General features: G+C 33.1%; 1 protein-coding gene across 5 annotated transcripts in view; it reads left to right on the forward strand.

Moving 5' to 3' along the window:
- The window catches only part of Map4k3 (mitogen-activated protein kinase kinase kinase kinase 3), a 106,373-nt gene that overhangs the window by 68,865 nt on the left and 16,634 nt on the right, over nucleotides 1-20,874 (forward strand). For 3 of the 5 annotated variants that reach the window (XM_048804505.1, XM_048804506.1, XM_048804508.1), the window contains 8 exons: nucleotides 3,631-3,689; nucleotides 5,178-5,210; nucleotides 8,813-8,851; nucleotides 9,073-9,126; nucleotides 10,651-10,693; nucleotides 12,447-12,606; nucleotides 13,489-13,601; nucleotides 19,930-19,971. In XM_048804505.1, coding sequence (XP_048660462.1) covers nucleotides 3,631-3,689; nucleotides 5,178-5,210; nucleotides 8,813-8,851; nucleotides 9,073-9,126; nucleotides 10,651-10,693; nucleotides 12,447-12,606; nucleotides 13,489-13,601; nucleotides 19,930-19,971 — 543 coding nt within the window. The remainder of the gene's footprint in view (nucleotides 1-3,630; nucleotides 3,690-5,177; nucleotides 5,211-8,812; nucleotides 8,852-9,072; nucleotides 9,127-10,650; nucleotides 10,694-12,446; nucleotides 12,607-13,488; nucleotides 13,602-19,929; nucleotides 19,972-20,874) is intronic. The other 2 variants (XM_015479396.2, XM_048804507.1) reach the window with 1 other exon arrangement.

The raw sequence follows: 20,874 nt of genomic DNA on the forward strand, positions 1-20,874 counted from the left end.
CTTGTAATGTGATAATTATTGTCAGTCAAGACTTTTGGCCCAGAGACCCCCCCCCCCCCCCGCAAAAATGGGGGGGTTATTTAACCTACGAAGTACTATCTTGAGATTGAGATTGTATTACATATCTGCAACAGTTGATGTTATTTTTTCTCTAATATGCTTAGTTTTACTTTGTATTTTGAAGTATATCAAAAGTTATTTATATAAAATACTTTGTTAATTTTTATTAAGGAACATAAAATAACCATTGCTCTGAAGAATAAACTTACTGATATTTTTCCAAATTTGCAGTATAAGTCAGGTATTCTGTTTGAGACCCAAAGGGGGACCTCTGCTTTTATTAGATTTCTGCATGACTAGTAAATGTGCCAACCCCACTTGATTTTCTGACATTTTAAGAAATAAACCGTCTTCTTTGCATTATCCTAAATTCACTCCCTCTTTATTTCTGTAAATCATCTCTCACATTATAAAGGTGTCACTAACGACCTTATTCATGCCATAATTTTCTCTCTCTCTCTCTTTTTTTTTGTTTGTTTGATGAGGAAAACAATTCTCCTCACCTGTTCTCATTTTTTTCTTGGTTAAGATATATTGCTAAATTATTTTTTCTTTTGTGTTTTTATACCCCACTGTATCAATTCTATTGACTCCTGCTGTTTTCTCATCAGGTATACACTTTGCAGTCTCCCAAAGGGACTTTTTTTTAAAAGTGCAATAAGATTTTCTTGATCATATGTTTCCTTTTCCAGTGTTCCACATTATCTCCTTTGTTCTTTTTTCAGTTCTTTCTCATGCCATATTTTCTTAGAATTTCCATCTTAGGTTTAGGAATACTCCTGCACTCATTAAAGTGAACCACTGACATTAGGATTTTCTAACCCCAAATTTACTTTAATTGTGCTACAATAACCATCTTGAACTTTTGTTTGAGCCTTTAAGTTGAATCTCTGCTAGGTTGTTGCATGTTTTCATTCTGTTTTGTTATTATTGGTATTACTGTGTAATTAAGCATTGCTATTCATAAATAAGTTGATGCCTAGTTAATGCTACTGATTTTTTTTTTTTTTATGTTTGCATGCTCCCAATGTATTCTTACTTATCTTAAAAGGATGGACAAACACTACTATCATCTGGGGTTACTTTGAGTGCTTTTCTAAGCATATTTTTGGTAGTACTTTTCCAACATGTGATAGCTTTCAAATCCATTTTGAAAAGCCTTTTAGATAAGTCTTTCTTAGACTGTCCTAAAGATATGTAAATAACTGCCAACTCTGCCCTGGTTTTACTTTCATTCCTTTCCTTTTGTTTGTTCTCACTTTCTGTGTCTGATTTACTGGCCAAATTCCTGTCATATAGTAGCTGTAAGGTAAATAAATAATGGTTGCATTAAATGAGATTAGACACATACTAGGAGGATTTAGTGTGCTGCTTTACTTGATAGTATGGCTAGCACATTGTTTTTGCCCCATGGTTGCTATAACATGACTTGATTTTAGGAGAAGAAATTGTTGGTAAAGAACTAGCCCCTTTCAACTTTTCCTGGTAGGACTTGAAAACTTGACATGTTTAATCATCAAACTTGGATCTGTGTACATCTCTCTTGGACCGAATGTTATTCTATATATGAGTCCATGCTCAGTTTTCTATTGAAATATTACTTTCGTTGTTTTATATACTTCTCTTTCCCTTCCCAAGTATACTGCTGATCTCAATTGATTTTATTTTTTTAACCATTGTCATCAACCTGCCTGCTCATTGTCACAGCTGAGCTGGATATTGCAACACATCTGTGTTTATACAGAAGTCAAGTCCACTGTGTACAGTGTGTGGTTTTGGAAGCTGTCATTTGATTAAAGGTTTGAGAGATTATATTGGCTAGAGATATTGGTGGTCTGGTAGAGAGCTTAAGTTATCCCTGAAGAAAATGAACTTAGAAGTGTATTAATAGAGACTAGTACTTCTCTTTACTGAATACCAAAGTTTAAAGATTGCTGTATAAAGTCATGATCATTTTAATTATGTGGCAAAATACTTGAGAGGCAGTCTTGTGGTACCAGTTATTTTTATCATTATAAATTAAAGAGAACAATGTCCCTTCTTTTTAGAATTCCATGCAGTATCAATGTGACAGTTAACTAATCTTTGTTTATAATGTGTGTTACCTTTTCTGTCACTGGTAAGAACATTGATTAATATGAATGGGAGAACACAAATATTGAAGAAGACAAAACTTGAGCCTTGTCTAAAAGATTTTGATTTAGATTTTCATCATATATTTTTTTGACAGGTCTTAGAGTACTTAAATTTTAAAGGGCTTTTCTCTTAAATACAAAGTATTGCTTTGAATCCTCATATTCCTAGGCTTAGTATTTTGTGATCTAATTATATTTGTGTATCTTAAGAGTGAAGTTGTCTGTGTGCAGGAAAATAAACAATTGGCATTTCAGCAAGCATCTATTCAGGACACAGTGTCTGCCAGATACTGTGTTAGACCACAGGCTGTAGTGAAGGCAGGAGGATTTGACCTTTTCTCTTTGAGTAGTTTGTAGCCTGACTGCTGTTTTACAGGCTTGTAAATAGATTACAAGGCAGTGTAAGTGCTAGGGGAGATCTGTTTTTAAGTGCCATGGAGGAATAGAAAAGACTGCAGATAACTCTAGCCTTGGAATGTTGCTCTGAGATTGTTGGCTTTGCATCAAGTCCTAATCGTGCAACTGATATCTTTGTAAAATAAAAAGCACTTTTAAATACATCCAGCATATTCTAATGAGAGTAAAATATATTTAAACTGTTAAAATAGTTCCCCTATTTTATAGTTAAAATGGTGCTTGAAATAGTGTCTTTTTTTAAAAGGGGAGAAAAGGTAACTTTACCTCATTCTTTCCATGGTTGGTGGAAAGCATGTTTCTTTTTCTCTAGAAGTTGTTTGAGGAAAGCAGGAACATTGTGCATTCCTTTGAATTTTAATTCTTAACACTCTATAGCCCACGGCATTCAGTGAAGTTCAGTGAAAATATTTAAATAGTCAAGGAATTTCCTTAATATCCACTTGAAATTTTGCTGTTTTACTGTTTAAAATAGTCTTTAAAAGTCCTTCAGTGCAGTTTAAATCTTGTGCTACTTTGCATAAATGATTTACTTTAAAAATAACACCCAGTTTTATATCTTTTAAAAAATTAATTACCAGCCAAAGCATCAATAGAAATATGTGAATGTGTATATATACATAATTATTTCAGGTGCTGTATACAAAACCAAACCAAGATTTTGTTGCTTATTTTCTGTTGATTTTTGCTTCATTATAACTTGAGAATAAATACTTCATTTCAGCTTTTTTCTTTCTAAAGACCTAATTTTTAAATGTTTATAACAGTAGCAATAGCCATAAATGAAACTTGCATATATCATTCAGAAAAAAATCCCAGAAAAATACTCAAATAATTAAAATCAGGACAACAAGCACATCTCTTATTGTTGGAAGTCCTACCGTACCTTTTTTTTTAAGAACATATAGCAATACAGATTTATTTAGGGTCTGGGGCTTCTCTTTTTAAAATGATATATAACAGTGTGTCATGATATGTAATATAATACTCTGATGCTATGTATTTTATTTTGCACTACTAGGATCTACAATTAGAATATGGACACGGACACCAAGGTAGTTACTTTTTAGGTGGAAACAAGTAAGTAAAGTTCTTGAAAAATTAATTTAAATTTCAAATAATTCAATTGCCTTTAATATTATATTTTAATATTTAAGGCAATAAATTATGTTGGGCTTGTGGATATATTTTATAATTTGCCCTTAACTTTTTTCTAGTGCTTTCCTGCTTGTCACTTTTAGTTAATAATTGTTATAGTGGAGAGGATAAACTTAAATTTCTTATATCAAGCTACTCTGCTTATCCTACTTGTTAGAGAAAACCAAGTATAATCCAACTGAAGATAAATATGTATTTCAGCAGTTGATTTCTTTCCAGAATGAACCTGTTTATTCCATACAAAACTTGCTGTTACATCTCCAGATGTATTGGCCACTGAAAACACTGGAATTATTCACACTAAGAAATGTATATTTTTAACTTTTTAGCTGTTATTGTCTTTGAAAAAGTGGATAGTAGTTAAAATATATGCTTGAAGTCTTAAAAGTTATCAGGTCATGCAAGAAATACATTTAGCAGTCAGTGCCTACTCTGTACAAGGCACCATCTTAGTGATAGGGTGCACAATGGTAAAGAGGTAGCTTACAAATTGAGTTTACACCAGAGTTAACAGATGGGAGTCTGTCCTCTGCCCTTCCCCTTGTCATTTCCTGAATTCATGGTTAATTATCATTGTAAAAACTAATTTATAATGGAAGTCTTTCATTAATGTAGATGTTTATTGTAGTAATCAAAACAGCTTAGGAATTCAAAGTATAATTTCAATTATATCGATGAATTGAGACATATGTTTCCACATTTTAAGTTAAGCAATTGAGAAATAATGACTAATAACAAATAGCGTAGTTTAAAATAATCATGGTTTTTTTTTTTAATAAACTAAACATTTAACTTTTTACTTAAATATCTTTTCCCAAAGACTTTGAATGACAACCTAGAGAAATGTATTGATTTTGGTTCAATCTGATCTTCAGTTAAATAGGAAGGGTTTATGTAGAAGTATTATTAGCCTTGATAATGTTATTAAGCTTCTGTTATTTTTAGCCTTTATGTTTCTTAAGATGTAAAATAACTATAAAATTTCCTTGGTAGAAAATTAAGTTTTCCCAAGTAGTAACTATTTCCTATTTAGTCAACAAAGAATAGTTTATCTCATTATGAGTCAATAAACAAAATATTTTATGTATTTTAAATTATCTTTTCTAAATATGAGACCATTGATTTTTGATGACTTCCTAGCAAATTTTGGTGTATCTTAAGAAACTAAATAATTTGGAAGCAATATTTTATTTAACTTTTTTTGGTTTATTTAAAAGATATTTTTAAATTATGTACTTGAAAAATACAAAATAATATGCCCCATCACTAAATGCTTTTCTGAATTCCTTAATTCCCATTGCCTAATTTTTTATTGTTAGTCATTTTCATAGTATATAGTTACTTTGGCTAGGTAAAATGTTAATAATTTGCCCAACCTTCATTTTTTGATTAATTGGATCCCTGCTTAAGGAACTGTATTCTATATAACGAATCATTGGCAAGGTAGGTTGGCCAAAAGTCTGACCTTTGGCTGTGTTTCATGTATAGGTATATACATACATGTGACATGAGCATGGATGTAGCACTTCTATTACTGTATTTATATGTCTGCTTTATTCTTGTGATTAGGCAGTGTTTTAAAATTCACAAGATTTCCTGCATTCTCCATAGGTGATCAGGCAGACAGATTTCCATTGATGGGTTTTTACCTATTTTAAATCATGTGGAAACTAACTGATTAGAATTGTTACAGAGAGAGGTTTCCTTTTAACAGAAGGAATTAACACTGGGTTACTGCCACTTTTTTTGAATTCTGATTCACTGGGGTCAACTTGTCTATTTAATTAAAATCAACAAATTATTATTCTTTTAAAAAACACTTATTTCTGATTTTGTTTTTAATGTAGAGCAAAAGTACAAAAGATGTCTCTTTTAATAAGTAAGAGTGAAAAGAATAAATTGAATTATATAATTCCTGGTCCAGTTGAGTATAGTAGTAGTAAATGCTGAGCCCCAAGTCAGAATTAGCTTTTCCTGTAAACCACTGGACTTTGAGAAATTTACTTTCACTATCTCTTGCAAAATGGGAATTATAATAGTACCTGCCTCATAAGGTGCTGAGGGTGAAGTGGCACAATCATTGTAAAGTACTTGGCACATTTAGTAAGCACTTACTAGCTGTCATTATTTACAGTACTTATTGATTATATAAGGAAATGAATAATAAGTGTATAAAACTCTTCAATTTTAGAGAAATCAGGAGTTTCTTGTTTTTAAATGTAATCAGAAATTTACATACACATTGGGAGCAATTAGGCGATTTTCAAAGAATTTAGTAACCTATAGCATAAATTCCTTAGCTAGTTAAATCTGTTAAACAGTTTGATGGTTTTACACCTTTCCTGTGTGAACTAAATCTGTACATTGTTCTGTTTTTAACTTTTCATCAAAATTTACATCAGAAATTAGAGTGACTTAGTAATTCAATTTTATTATTATTATTTTGTTTTTCACTTCATAAAAGTTCCATAATAGAAGAATTCAAGTGGACCAGTGAATAAGTAACATTATTTATTGTGTAGCACTCAATCTTGGTGAATAAATCAGTATCACATTTTTCTCCAGTATATGAATTCTATAACTTTATTAACAAAATATCTTAACATATAGTAAGATATTTTAAAATAAGTGAATAAAAACTAAACATGAGTCGTAGGCCATGGCTAAGCTGCCTTTCCAAGTCCTTTTACTCAGCCTTTCTTTTTAAGTTTCTATTTAAAGATTAGGGTGCCGTAGAAATTTAATTATATATGGTAACTGAAAGTGAAAGGATAGTAAGTTCTGTTTGTGATTATTTTTAAATCTTAATATTCTCTGCTGGTGAAAGAAATACCTCAAAAAAATCTATTTAAGAAAAATACTTTTCACATTTTCTAAAATGATAGACAAGCCCACTCTACAGCTCAGAGACATAGTGTTTAATTTGGTAAAATAGTTTAAAGCAGCACTTCTCAAATCTTTGGACTCAGAATTCCATTATTCTCAAAAAATTATTGAGAACTTCAAATTGCTTTTGTTTATATGGATTATGAATGTCAGTATTTATGGTACTGAGAATTAAACTAAAGAATTTTCAAGATACTTATTAATTTATTTTAAAATAATATATCATCCTTAATAACATACATATTTTTTATGTTTTTAAAAATTTCTCATCCTAAAAAACCATTTCAAATGCTACCTCTTTCTAGTGCCACCTTTATAGCTCCACTGATAGCTCTCACATGAAACCTACAGTGAATTATTGCAATAAGGGATTTTATGTATGTCAGTATAATACAGAAAACTTTTTGTTGAAGCCCATTATTAACATTTTTAATGAAAAATAGCTACTTTTTCCTGAAAAAAAAAAGTAATATTAGGAAAAGTGGCATTGTTTTATATTTTTTGCAAATCTCCACGTTGACTTAATAGAAGACAGCTTAATTCTCGTGATACAACTTAGACTTCATGGTAAGTTAAGAGTAGGAAAGGTAGTGTGTATTATAAAAATAGTTGTAACTTTGTAGAACCCCTTCAGGAGACTAAGAGACCTTCATGATCCCTGGACTTAGTTCAAAAAAATGTTGCTTAGTCAAAAATAATAAAACACTAATGAAGTACTTACTGTGTCCTAAATGACTCTTTTAAGTTTAAGCTTTTACCTGTATTAATTCATTTTAGCTTTAAATACTTGGATGTAAGTACTATTGTAATTCCCATTTAAAGTATTAGGAAACGGAAGCATGAGGTAATCAAAGTGATGCATCCAAGGCCACATGGCCCTCAAAAGTGGGGCAGGGTTAGATTCAGGAGATCTTGGTTTAAAACCTGTCCTCATTTTGCTCTACTGCTTCTAGCCAGAAGCTCTTGCCATCCTAGAGCTGGCCCTGGGAGAGCTTTATAAATATGATATTGACTGTGGTTCATCAATTTTTTTGTCTACAAAATAGAACTTACAATTAGTTTTTCTATGTCATTTTCCATTCTAGATTCATAACTGTTGTTTTTTAAAACTTATATTGTTATTAAGCTGACCTAATAAAATATTGTATGGCTAAAGGCTGTTCTATTTATTCATTGTTTGAAGTAGATAACCATGCTTTTCAGTTTCTCTAGTTTTATGTTTTGATAATTCTACAGATAGTTTTTCCATATATTAGGAGGAAAACATGATTAGAAACTACTCTTATAGCTTTTAGAGAGAGTAAATTTCCTGCTGAACCCCTCTTACCCCAGTATTTTTCAGAAACTGTAGCTTTGAGGAGGTTATTGAGTTTTTTTGCTCAAAGAGTCTAAAGTAGGTGGTATTACTACATGAACTTGCAGTGAAAAGAAGTAAGGAAAACTTCAGGAATGTCTCAAATTTTCTTACATTCCTGAAAATTAAAATTTTATATACTGTTCCTAATGGTAAAATCCTCACACCTGGTCTGATACAGGCTTAGTCTCCCAAAAGTGTAAATGTGTTTGCCAGTGCACCACTGGAGAACAGAGCCTTCAGGTAAGTGAGTGTCTTCCGTGAAAGCAAAGTGCTACTACATTCATGTATTCACATCACATGCATGCATGCTTCTGCAGAGAGATCCAACATGTTGAGCTTCATTTTGTAGGATTGCCTGAGAGCATGACTTTTTTCAGAGTGTGTCACCTTCCTTACTTTAAGAAAAGGAAAATATAATTTCAGGTGTCAGGTATAATATTCCAGGTAAAATTTGATCCTGGAAACAAACCCCTGACAATGACCCTGCAATTATTGTTTTGTCAGTACTGTTGTGACATTTCATGGTGAGTTGTCTTCTGTTTGAATTGGCATTTTTCAATAAACATTAGGATTTAATTTGTTCATTTAACATTTACAAAGACATTAGCACAGAAAATAGAGCTGTCTCATTAACTATGATTTGTTTTATGGTACAGAGGTTATCATTGTAGCAAATTATCAGTAAATGGTAAAAAAGTGAATCTTAAAAAATTATGGGTAAGGTTAAAATGATAAAAATATATACATAATATTCCTTTGCTTATTTGTTAACATTAGTTTTTTTGTTGTTTTTCCTTTTAAGGAGTCTTCTGAAGTCTGTTGAAGAAGAATTGCATCAGCGGTAATTTAATTTTTAGTTAAGCTTTCAATACTTCATGTCACAGATGAGTAAAGTCATTTTGCTCCCTGGTCTGTCATGTAGAAAAGTCTGTTCTAACTTACTCTAGCCTGTAAAGAAATAGAAATAAAATTCTGTCTTGCAGAAGCCCTTCCTGTCTTTTCAAGAATTTCTTCTTAAGCTCTTCGGTAAAACTGTAGCATTATCCTTTTTTTTTTTTTTAGAGGACATGTGGCACACTTAGAAGATGATGAGGGGGATGATGATGAATCCAAACAGTAAGTTTTGTTTCTCTTCTTTGGTAAAAAGAAAAAGGGTCATTTGACTTGATTTCTTAAATCTAACAATAATTTTAACATAATTAGTAATATAGTATCATGGGCCATACCACAGGCTTTCCTTTGTTTCTGTCACAGTTATTATTGTCAGCTTGGGCTTCCCCAAACAAATACCTTAGGCTGGGTGGCTTAAACAACAAAAGTTTATTTCTCACAGTTTCAAAAGCTGGAAAGTTCAAGGTCTAGGTACTAGCCAGTTTGGTTCCTGGTGGTGGCCGCCTCCTGGCAATGTCTTCACTTGGCCTTTCCTCAGAGTGTGCACATCTGAGGGAGGAGGGCAATATCTCTTCCTTTAGTTTCCTCCTAGAAGCCCTTTCTCCAGTACAGTCACATTGGGGATTAAGACTTCAACATGTGGGCTGGGGATGTGGCTCAAGCAGTAGCGCGCTCGCCTGGCATGCATGCGGCCCGGGTTCGTTCCTTAGCACCACATACAAACAAAGATGTTGTGTCCGCCGAAAACTAAGAAATAAATATTTAAAAAAATTCTCTCTCCTCTCTCTCTCTTTAAAAAAAAAAAAAAAAAAAAATGACTTCAACATGTGAACTTTGGGGAGACACAATTTCAGTTGATAACACACTAGTTAATAACAACTTAGGAAAAAAACAATTTTTTATTGAAGTTAGTAATTGCTAGCTGCTATAATTACTACAACTACAAAGAAGCTTATTTTATGCTTGATTCAATTTCATTGAATATGTTTCAAAGAAACACTTTAGATATATGTGTGAATTTTTAAAGGGGAATATTTTTACTACTATGTGTGTATTACCTCTAAGTCCTTAAATTTAATAATTTTTGTTTGTTTTGTTTGATAAAGAAGATGCAGTTTTCAGGTAGAGAGGAGCATCTGACAAGCTTTTGGGCGTGGGTTTTTCCTCTTCACCTTATCATCTGACTCTGAGTCAGGTCACTTAACCTCAGGGCCTCAGGGTCCTCATCTGAGGTGTTTTCTGGATATCTTTAATTTTTTCTGTTTCTGAAACTTATCCTGAGTTTTAATGAATCTTAGCTTCATTCAAATTCTGCCTATCATTTCATAGAGCCACATATATCACCTTTGATGAGGTTCATCAAAGATATTTTATATCAAACAAAATAACACAAATGAAGATTATGATGTAATTTATATTATACCGTTTTTTTTCCTCTACCAGGTGCTGCTTATATTCTTTTATTATTTTCCTTTAATTGAAATAAACTGGAATTTTATTCACCTTTTCCAGTTTGGGTTATAGTATTTGAAACCAAGAGGCATATCTACCCAATTACTTCTGAGTGATACTTCATTCAACATAACTTAAACATTTCACAGAATATTTTGGTAAAAACTCACAATCTTAGAAAATGGTACTTGTTTTTGCAGGTTTTTCTTCCATATAGATTTGAAAACATAATTACATTTTAGTGATGATTTATGTGTAAAATAAAGGGTGCTGATTCTAAACTTTTTGTGTTTTTAGTTCAACCATGAAAGCAAAAGTTCCACCACCTCTGCCACCAAAGGTAGACAAGTTTATTTCTCAATTTGAAATCTGTGTGTGTGTGTGTGTGTGTGTGTGTGTGTGTGTGTTATTGTTCTGCCACTTTAATATTGTAGTTACACTAGATTATTTTTATTTGTGACCCACAAAGAAAAATTAGGAAGTTGCTAACTGTGATCTAAGATAATACCCAACTTGTCATTTAGTACTCATTCTACGTCTTAGAAATTTTCACAGTGAAAATAAGTGTGTTGATAGATTAATGTTATTTCACTTGGGCTAGAAAAACGCATGTTTTTTCTAATATTTTTTAATCTCAAAATCTGCAGTCTACTAACTGATCCCTGAAAATAGTTAGTAGGATGGTAATTTATCCTCACAAATATTTAATTTTCAGGAAAAGATCATAAATTTAAAATACAAAATAAAACAGTAACTTTCAAAAAAAATTAACATCAAAAGCCTGTGCCAAAACAATCATAAAATACTAAAAATAACTGCAATTGATAGGTTTCTTACAGGATAAAATCAGTTAATATAAATAGTGGTAATATATGGGCTGGTATTGTGGCTCATCGATAAAAGAGTGCTTATCTAACACAGGCAAAGCCCCAGGTTTGATCCTCAGTACCACATAAAAATAAATAAATAAAATAAGGTATTGTGTCCAACTACAACTAAAATACAAATATTTTAAAAAGATAGTGATATTATAAATTTATTTTATAAATTCATATGCATTGCACATTTTAATTATAAAATAATTTGGTTTAAAGTTTAAAATCAGGGTATTATAAATGAGAGCTGGATTGTTACCAGTCTTGGCATCAAATTCATTGCTGTATTTTGTTTCCTTTTTATACTTCTGAGGAAAGTCTTGATTCACACAAGTAAATAATGCTGTGCTTGCCTGTTTAGCTTTAAATTAGCAGAAGTATAGAGATCTGAATTTCAAGGAAATAAGTGCTGAGCAATCTTTATATAAAGGGCATGTTGAGGCTGGGGATATAGCTCAGTTGGTAGAGTGCTTGCCTTGCATGCACAGAGCCCTTGGGTTCAATCCCCAGCACCACAAAAAGTAATAATGATTAATAATAATAATAATAATAATAATAATAATGGGCATATTTTTAAAAGTTTATAAATTTTCTAACCCTTTATCTGACTGGAGTTTTTTCCATTGTCTTCACAAAAAGTTTTTCAGGTATCCCTTATTGTGGTGCTGCCTTCTTTAACTTGAGAGCACCTTAATATATATATCTTCTATCCCTCATCTGAAAAAAAGCATCAACATAAAGACACTGAGTCATCTAAGGGACAATTTAGATTAGCTTTGATGAGGAGCTGAGCTTGCATTAGCTGTAAGACTCATACAGAGATTTGTTTAAATTTGAGGCTATCAAAAGGACTGTTTTTAAGATTTGAAGAATTAATAAGAAGCCAGGCATGGTGGCACATGCCTGTAATTCCAGTAGCTTCAAGAAGCTGAGGCTAAGTGGTTAAGTGCTCTAGGTTCAATTCAATTCCTGGTCCCCATCCCACAAAAAAAAGAATTAATAAAAAGACGTAGAGAGCCTCCCCCTTTTTTTGCACAGCTGCAAAACTTGACACATATTCGTGTCCATTTTTAGGATATTTTTAAAACAATAAGGTAACCTGAATCAGATAGTTAAGTACCCTCAACTCATCTGGTAAACACAATTTGAAATATAACATTTACTTCAAGAAAATAATTACACATTTAATCATTGGTCTTCTTTTCTGTGTTATTTCAGCCTAAGTCCATCTTCATACCACAGGAAACCCATTCTATTGAGGAAGATAATCAAGGAACAATCAAGAGATGTCCCATGTCAGGGAGCCCAGCAAAACCATCCCATGTTCCACCAAGACCACCACCTCCCCGATTACCGCCACAAAAGCCCGTTGCTTTAGGTAATGGAGGAGGGTTTACCAGGTTTTCATGCTAGTGGTAAAATGTTAAGAAAAAAAAAAATTTTAAGAAATTATTTTGAATTTCTTTGAGGCAGGAGAGAAAAGAAGCAGTGGCTAAAGGAGATGTTTTTTGAAAATCTTTGTTTCATAATTCAGTGTTTTTAATAAAAGGGTTCCCTATCATCTAGTCCTGAAATATTTTGCCCCTTACTTATCATTTCATATTTAGCCGCCCCTTTTTTGGAACCTGGTTTATGCCCTTTCATCATTTATCTACAGTATATAAGCAATAGAAATTAAACTATGAATAAGCAAGGAAACTTTTTTTTGGTGGTGGTGGGGTTCCGGGCTACTCCTGTTTTAGAAAAGAGGAGGGTACTTTGTTTAATTTCTTTATATCCTTTAATCATTTTTATAAAGATGATGATCCTTGTTTGCTGGGTATTGCATACCATTAATACTGGAAAGAGTTGTTTGAGGAAGATAATCAATTTCTTTCCCCAGCACCACAAAAAGTTTTTAACACTGTTTTTCTTCTGTCTTATACAAAAGAAATAATTTAAGAAAGAGCAACTAAGATTTCTTGATAACATAATATAAATTGCCCCTTTCGTGAAAGTAGTTATGCATTTAGTATTCATTTTTTGCCTTTTTAAAGCAAATTATAGATACAACCTGAATTTAAATTTGCCTAATATACCACAAATAGAAGTTTAAGTAAAGAACATTGTATATAAAAACTTCTTCCTACAATACTAAAATACTCTGATTGATCTCAAATGAAGAATGAAACTGTCTCTGAGTTAATACTTTTCTTTCTACTTGATAATTTTCTTAATGAAAATTAATAGTTTATCAATATATTTAAACATCTTATTGAAGGAAATGGAGTGGGCTCCTTCCAGTTAAATGGTGAACGAGATGGATCTTTATATCAGCAACAGAATGAACATCGAGGCACAAACCTTTCCAGGAAAGAGAAGAAAGATGTGCCAGTGGGTATTTGCATTTATAAGTTCTTCTTGTACTTGTTTCCCTTTCACTATTTAGTTTCACACTTACACTTAGTGAAACTATACCAGTTGTATATTTTATAATTGCTGTGTTGATATTTTAGTATGTTTATTATAATAAGTAGATATTCTAAAATGTGTTCTTCATACAAGTATTCTCGTGACTATGCACAAAATAACTCTCAAAAGTTTTGCATACATGGGCTGGGGTTTTGGCTCAGTGGTAGACCATTCGCCTGCATATGCAAGGCCCTGGGTTTGATCCTTAGCACCACATAAAAAAATAAAGGTATTGTGTCCAACTACAACTAAAAAATAAATATTCAAAAAAAAAAAGTTTTGTGTACAGGGCTGGGGATTATAGTTCAGTGATAGAATCCTTACCTTATATGCACTAGTCCCTGGGTTTGATCCCTAGCACCACAAAAGTGGAAAGGAAAATACCTTTGATAATCTGAGAAATTATGAAAAATAAGGACATAAAGAAAGCTATAGGTTGTACTCCGGGACAGATTTCTAACTACAGGTTACATAATGGGTGATGCAGTTGATATAGTTGCTTTTACACAGAGGCAATAGCTAACAAAGGGAAAATATTATGATTGTTTTTTAGCAAGCGAGGAATCATTTCAGAAATGATGAAATTAGACTTAACAGCTGTTCCTGTCACAAGTGTTAATTGAAACACTATGGCATTACTATTAAAATGTATATTATTTATTAGGAATCATAAGACATGAAAAATTTTAAATATTTATAAAAAATTGAATCCTGATCAGTGGAAGACATCTATCATCAGAGAACATAAATTAACAACAAAAAATTGTGCTGCTATAAATAGCCTCCTTATATCAGAGAAAACATTTGGCATTTGGTTTTTTGAGATTGGCTAACTTCACTTAGCATTATCTTCTCCAACGCCATCCATTTAACTGTTGACACCAAATTAATGAAAAACGCATGAGAAAGCATTTTTTTTTACTTGTCTTCATAATATTGCTGATGAGTGTGATATAATATGGACATCAGATCAGCTAAAATGTAAAAGTTACCGATCCCATGTACCAGGAGTTTCATTTTCACAGAATACCCTTTTAAAAAATCCCTTCATGGCCATCCACAAAGCTTGAACCCTTGGAGGAGGTGGGCATGCTGCTGCTGTTGTGACCCAGGGTCTCCCTGCCAGCCCTGAGCCCTGTCTCACTGATGTGTATGTCCACAGTGACTTATGCCACCTCCCACTTCTGTGCACACCTGGACTGCACTTGCCATATCTGGGTTCTGCACTACAGTTGCCACTTTCTCGGCCTCTCTCTGCTGCCTGCAAAGCCGTAGCCTCTCTACTTCTGCTGGACTGAGGTGGTAGGCTGCCCAGTGGTCATCTCTATCAGAGGCAACTAAAAATTCAACATCAAAAGAAACTTGATTGACACTCCACTATTCTATGAAGTAAGAAGACTTGAAAACTTTGCCTCTCTATCTGGCTTTCACAAATTTTGTTCATTAGAAGGGACTGAATGAGGCTGCCATTCACTTTTTTTTATTTAATTGATTTTATTTTTTTAAATACACGACAGCAGAATGCATTAAAATTCTTATTACACATATAAAGCACAATTTTTCATATCTTTGTATATAAAGTATGTTTATGCCAATTCATGTCTCTACACCTGTACTTTTTTTTTTGTATTACAATTCTTATTACCATATATACCACAATTTTTCATATCTCTGTATATAAAGTAGGTTGACACCCAGTTCGTGTCTTCATACATATACTTTGGATAATGATGTCTAACACATTCCACCATCCTTACTAATTCCCCTTCCCCCTCTCTTTCCCTCCTATCCTTCTTCCCTATCTAGAATTCATCTATTCCTCCCATCCTCCCCCTCCCTACCCCACTATAGTCAGCCTCCTTGTGTCAGAGAAAACATTTGGCATTTGGTTTTTTGAGATTGGCTAACTTCACTTAGCATTATCTTCTCCAACGCCATCCATTTACCTGCAAATGCCATGATTTTATTCTCTTTTATTGCTGAGTAAAATTCCATTGTGTATATATGCCACATGTTTTATCCATTCATCCACTGAAGGACATCTAGGTTGGCTCCACAGTTTAGCTATTGTGAATTGTGCTGCTATAAACATTGATGTGGCTGTGTCCCTGTAGTATGCTGTTTTTAAGTCCTTTGGGTATAAGCCGAGGAGAGGGATAGCTGGGTCAAATGGTGGTTCCATTCCCAGATTTCCAAGGAATCTTCATACTGCTTTCCATATTTGCTGCATCAATCTGCAGTCCCACCAGCAATGTACCTTTTTCCCCACATTCTCACCAATACTTGTTGTTTGTCTTCATAATAGCTTCCATTCTGACTGGAGTGAGATGGTATCTTAAGAGTAGTTTTGATTTGCATTTCTCTAACTACTAGAGATGATGAGCATTTTTTCATATATTTGTTGATTGATTGTATATCATCTTCTGAGAAGTGTCTGTTCAGGTCCTTGGCCCATTTGTTGATTGTTTTTTCGGTGCTTATCTTTTTTGAGTTCTTTATATACCCTAGAGATTAGTGCTCTATCTGTTGTGTGAGGAGTAAAAATTTGCTCCCAGGATGCAGGTTCTCCATTCACCTCACAGATTGTTTGTTTTGCTGAGAAGAAATTTTTTACTTTGATTTCATCCCATTTATTCATTCTTGGTTTTAATTCTTGTGCTATAGGAGTCTTATTAAGGAAGTTGGGGCCTAATCCCATATAATTAAGATTAGGGCCTACTTTTTTTTCTATTAGACACAGAGTCTCTGGTTTAATTCCTGGGTCCTTGATCCATCTTGAGTTAAATTTTGTGCATGGTGAGAGATGGGAGTTTAATTTCATTTTGTTGCATATGGATTTCTAGTTTTCTAGCACCATTTGTTGAAGATGCTATCTTTTCTCCAGTTCATGTTTTTGGCACCATTATCTAATATAAGATAATTGTAATTTTGTGGGTTAGTCTTTGTGTCCTCTATTCTGTACCATTGGTCTACCAGTCTCTTTTGATGCCAATACCATGCTGGTTTTATTACTATTGCCCTGTAATATAGTTTAAGGTCTGGTTTAGCGATGCCACCTGCTTTTCTCCTCCTGCTAAAGATTGCTTTAGCTATTCTAGGTCTCTTATTTTTCCAGATGGATTTTATAATTGCATTTTCTATCTCTATGAGGAATGCCATTGGGATTTTGATTGGAATTGCATTAAATCTGTATAGTGCTTTTGGTAGTATGGTCATTTTGATAATATTAATTCTGCCTATCCAAGAGCAAGGTAGATCTTTCCATCTTCTAAGGTCTTCTTTGATTTCTCTCTTTAGGGTTCTGTATAGATCTTTCACCTCTTTTGTTAAATTGATTGCCAAGTATTTTATTTTTTTTGAGGTTATTGTGTATGGGGTAGTTTTCCTCATTTCCTTCTCAGAGACTTTGTCACTGATATACAGAAATGCCTTTGACTTACGGGTGTTGATTTTATATCATGCTGCTTTGCTGAATTCATTTACTAGTTCTAGAAGTTTTCTTGTGGAGTTTTTTTGGGTGTTCTGTGTATAGAATCATATCATCAGCAAATAGTGCTAATTTAAGTTCTTCTTTTCCTATACATATCCCTTTGATTTCTTTCATCTAATTGCTTTGGCCAGTGTTTCAAGTTAAATAGAAGTGGTGAAAGAGGGCATCCCTGTCTTGTTCCAGTTTTTAGAGGGAATGCCTTCAATTTTTTTGTTTAGAATGATGTTGGCTGGGGCTTAGCATAGATAGTCTTTATGATATTGAGATATGTTCCTGTTATCCCTAGTTTTTCTAGTGTTTTGAACATGAAGGGGTGCTGTATTTTATCAAATACTTTTTCTGCATCTATTGAGATGATCATATGATTCTTTTTTTTTTTTTTTTTTTTTAAGAGAGAGAGAGAGAATTTTTTATTTATTGTTTCAGTTTTCGGCGGACACAACATCTTTGTTTGTATGTGGTATGGAGGATCGAACCCGGGTCGCACGCATGCCAGGCAAGCGCGCTACCACTTGAGCCACATCCCCAGCCCGATCATATGATTCTTATCTTTAGGTCTGTTGATGTGATGAATTACATTTATTGATTTCCGTATGTTGAACCAACCTTGTATCCCTGGGATGAATCCCACTTGATCATGGAGCACAATCTTTTTGATATGTTTTTGTATTCGATTTGCCTAAATTTTATTGAGAATTTTTGCATCTATGTTCATTAGAGATATTGGTTTGAAGTTTTCTTTCTTTGATGTGTCTTTGCCTGGTTTGGGGATCAGGGTGATATTGGCCTCATAGAATGAGTTTAAAATTACCGCCTCTTTTATTTCTTGAAATAAATTGAAGAGTATTGGTATTAGTTCTTTTTTAAAGCTCTTGTAGAACTCGGCTGTGTATCCATCCTGTCCTGGGCTTTTCTTGGTTGGTAGGCTTTTGATGGCTTCTTCTATTTCCTCACTTGATATTGGTCTGTTTAAATTGTATATATCTTCCTGACTCAATCTGGGCAAATCATATGCCATTCACATTTTTAACTGCTGATGGGACTCTCCAGCTTTTACCAGGAGATGAGCTGTCCTTCGAAGATTCAGACTTCTTAGAAAAGCTTTTTTTTTTTTTTTTTAACTGAAAAAAAAAGACTAAAGAAGCCATGAAGGAAAGCAAGGAATTCACCACATAGTGAATACACAGTTGCCTTCTTTATACTATCCCTGTTAACATTCACAGCGTAAACAGTTATCATAAGAAAGGCACGGTAAGAGCCATTTGTAGGGTGCTCTTGGTAAGCTGACCTAACTGGTAGTAGTGATGAATTATGAAGGACAACTAAACTTCCTGGAAAGTTATGGAACTCTGTGCCTGTGAAAGTTACCATGCAGTGTTTCTTATTTCAAATTTATTGTGGAGCTCTCTTGCTTATTTTATTCTCTTACCCATACAGTATGCCATGAGTATAAAATTGATATATTAATGATCTTGTTACCAAAGTAAGAAATGTCACAAGGGGCCCCACTTCTGTATTGTTTTATTAGCTCAAAAATTATTAAATAAGATGTTCTTCTGCCATTGTTCCATCTGTCCCATATATTAGCATTTTATTTAATATGCTTTGGAAGTTGATCCATGAATTTTTGCTGGAATTAATACAAGTGTCTGACTAGATGGTAAACGGTAGACCGAGACAACCTTCAAGTAATAATGTCATTGTTTTCTTGCTGTGTCTTTAGCTTGATTACTAAGGTACAGATCTGCTTAAAACCAAATGGCATTAGTTATTATGTTTTCCAGATTGAAAATTATTTTATTTACTGTTTTAAGGAAATATGAAACCATTCAAAAACAGCAAATTTTATGCTCTGAAGTACATAAAATTAGTTAATAGTTAATGAAATGCAAAGAGGTTAGATAGTGTTAAGTTAATGAGGTTTATTTTCTATATGGTTAATATGGGTAATTTTTCATCTTCTTTAAAAATGAATAATATTCTGATTAAAGGTGGGAAATAATAGCTGAGGCATCCATTATTTTTCAAGATCTTTGTCTATATTATGTATTATACAGTAGATTTCTTATTTCATGACATTTCCTAGTTTTCCTACCAGTAAATAAAGACTGATAATTTTTTTTAAAATCACACAGTGCTAAGAAGGTTAAGTAGAGGTGTTCACTTCATCATTATTCTTATAGAAAAAAATTGAAAATCCTAAATATCCAATTCCTAAATATCCAATAACAATTAAGTTATAAAGTATTGTAGTTAACCATGTTGTAGTTAAAATAAATGAAGTAGGCCATATGAGTGATGCAAAATTATGTTCCAAGACCATTTTAAGGCCAAGTCCAAACATAGAAAAGTGGTGTTTTATGTGGGAACATTTATGTAAATGTACACCAAAAAGTTTAGAAGTGAGTTGGCTGTAGCTCAGTGGTAGAACACTTACCCAGCATGCATGATGTCCTGGGTTTGATCCCCAGCACTGAAAAAAAAAAAAGGTTTAGAAAGCTGTGTAAATACATGAGTATATGTAATTGCTTAAATAAAGGATACACATAAAACTGGTTTTGGTGGGGGCAGGTACTACAAGTAAATGGACTATGGAAGGGATTATAGGAAACTCAAACATTATCCCTATAATGATTTCTTTTCCAAAGAGAATAGATTCATGTATTTTATTAGATAAATGTGTTTGAAATATAGGATTGTTTTATGCCAAACAGCAGCAAGAAATCTATGTATATAATCATGTATGTGTTCTTTTTCTAGAAGCCTATTAGCAATGGTCTTCCCCCAACACCTAAAGTACATGTAAGTACAAATTATGACATTAGCTGTTTTCAGACTATAGCCAATGATAAGTAATTGCTCAAAAGTATATCTTAGGTTAGATTTATATCCTATTAAAAGAACTTTCATAGCCATGGTGACATACAACGGTAATTACAGCTACTCAAGAGGCTGAAGCAGGAGGATCAAAAATTCAAGACCAGCCAGAGCAACTTAAGGAAGCCCGGTCTCAAAATTTTAAAAGGGTTGGAGGTTTAGCTTTGTAGTAGAGCGTTTGCTTAGCATGTTGAAGGCCCTGGGTTTGTCCCTAGTACTACCCAAAAAAACAAACAAACCAAAAAAAAAAAACTCATTATTATCTATAAGATTGCTAATTTAAATGTTACTTGTGATTGCATCTGAAAAATAGTCTTTCAAACTAAGATTATGATGAATTTGACATTTTAAAGCTCCTTGATTCCAAAATTTGTTGATATCCCATTTGCAGCTCTTTTAAAGAAATGTGGAAAAGCCACATAGATATTCTAGAGAGTACAAAGTAGTTATGACATTTTTGTAGCATGTTTTCAGTTATCAAAAATGTGGAATTTTAATCGGATGTGGTGGCACACACCTGTGATCCCAGCAGCTTTTGAGAGGCTGCGGCAGGAGGATCACAAGTTTAAGGACAGCCTCAGCAATTTAACAAGGCCCTATGTAACTTCGTGAAACCCTGTCTCAAAATAAAAAATAAAAAGAACCAAGAGGGTGGCTCAGTGATAAAGCACCCCAGGTTAAATCCCTAGTACCAAAAAAAAAAAAAAAAAACAGAATTTTAAATTAGAAGACATATTGGAGCAGCATCTGACCTAAGTCCTTGATCTTGCCCATGAGTAAAATGACATTAAAGATCCTGGTCATTAAGATTACAAAACACCCAACCCT

The sequence above is a fragment of the Marmota marmota genome, unplaced genomic scaffold (genome assembly GCF_001458135.2).
Source record: "Marmota marmota marmota unplaced genomic scaffold, marMar, whole genome shotgun sequence".
Taxonomy (NCBI): domain Eukaryota; kingdom Metazoa; phylum Chordata; class Mammalia; order Rodentia; family Sciuridae; genus Marmota; species Marmota marmota.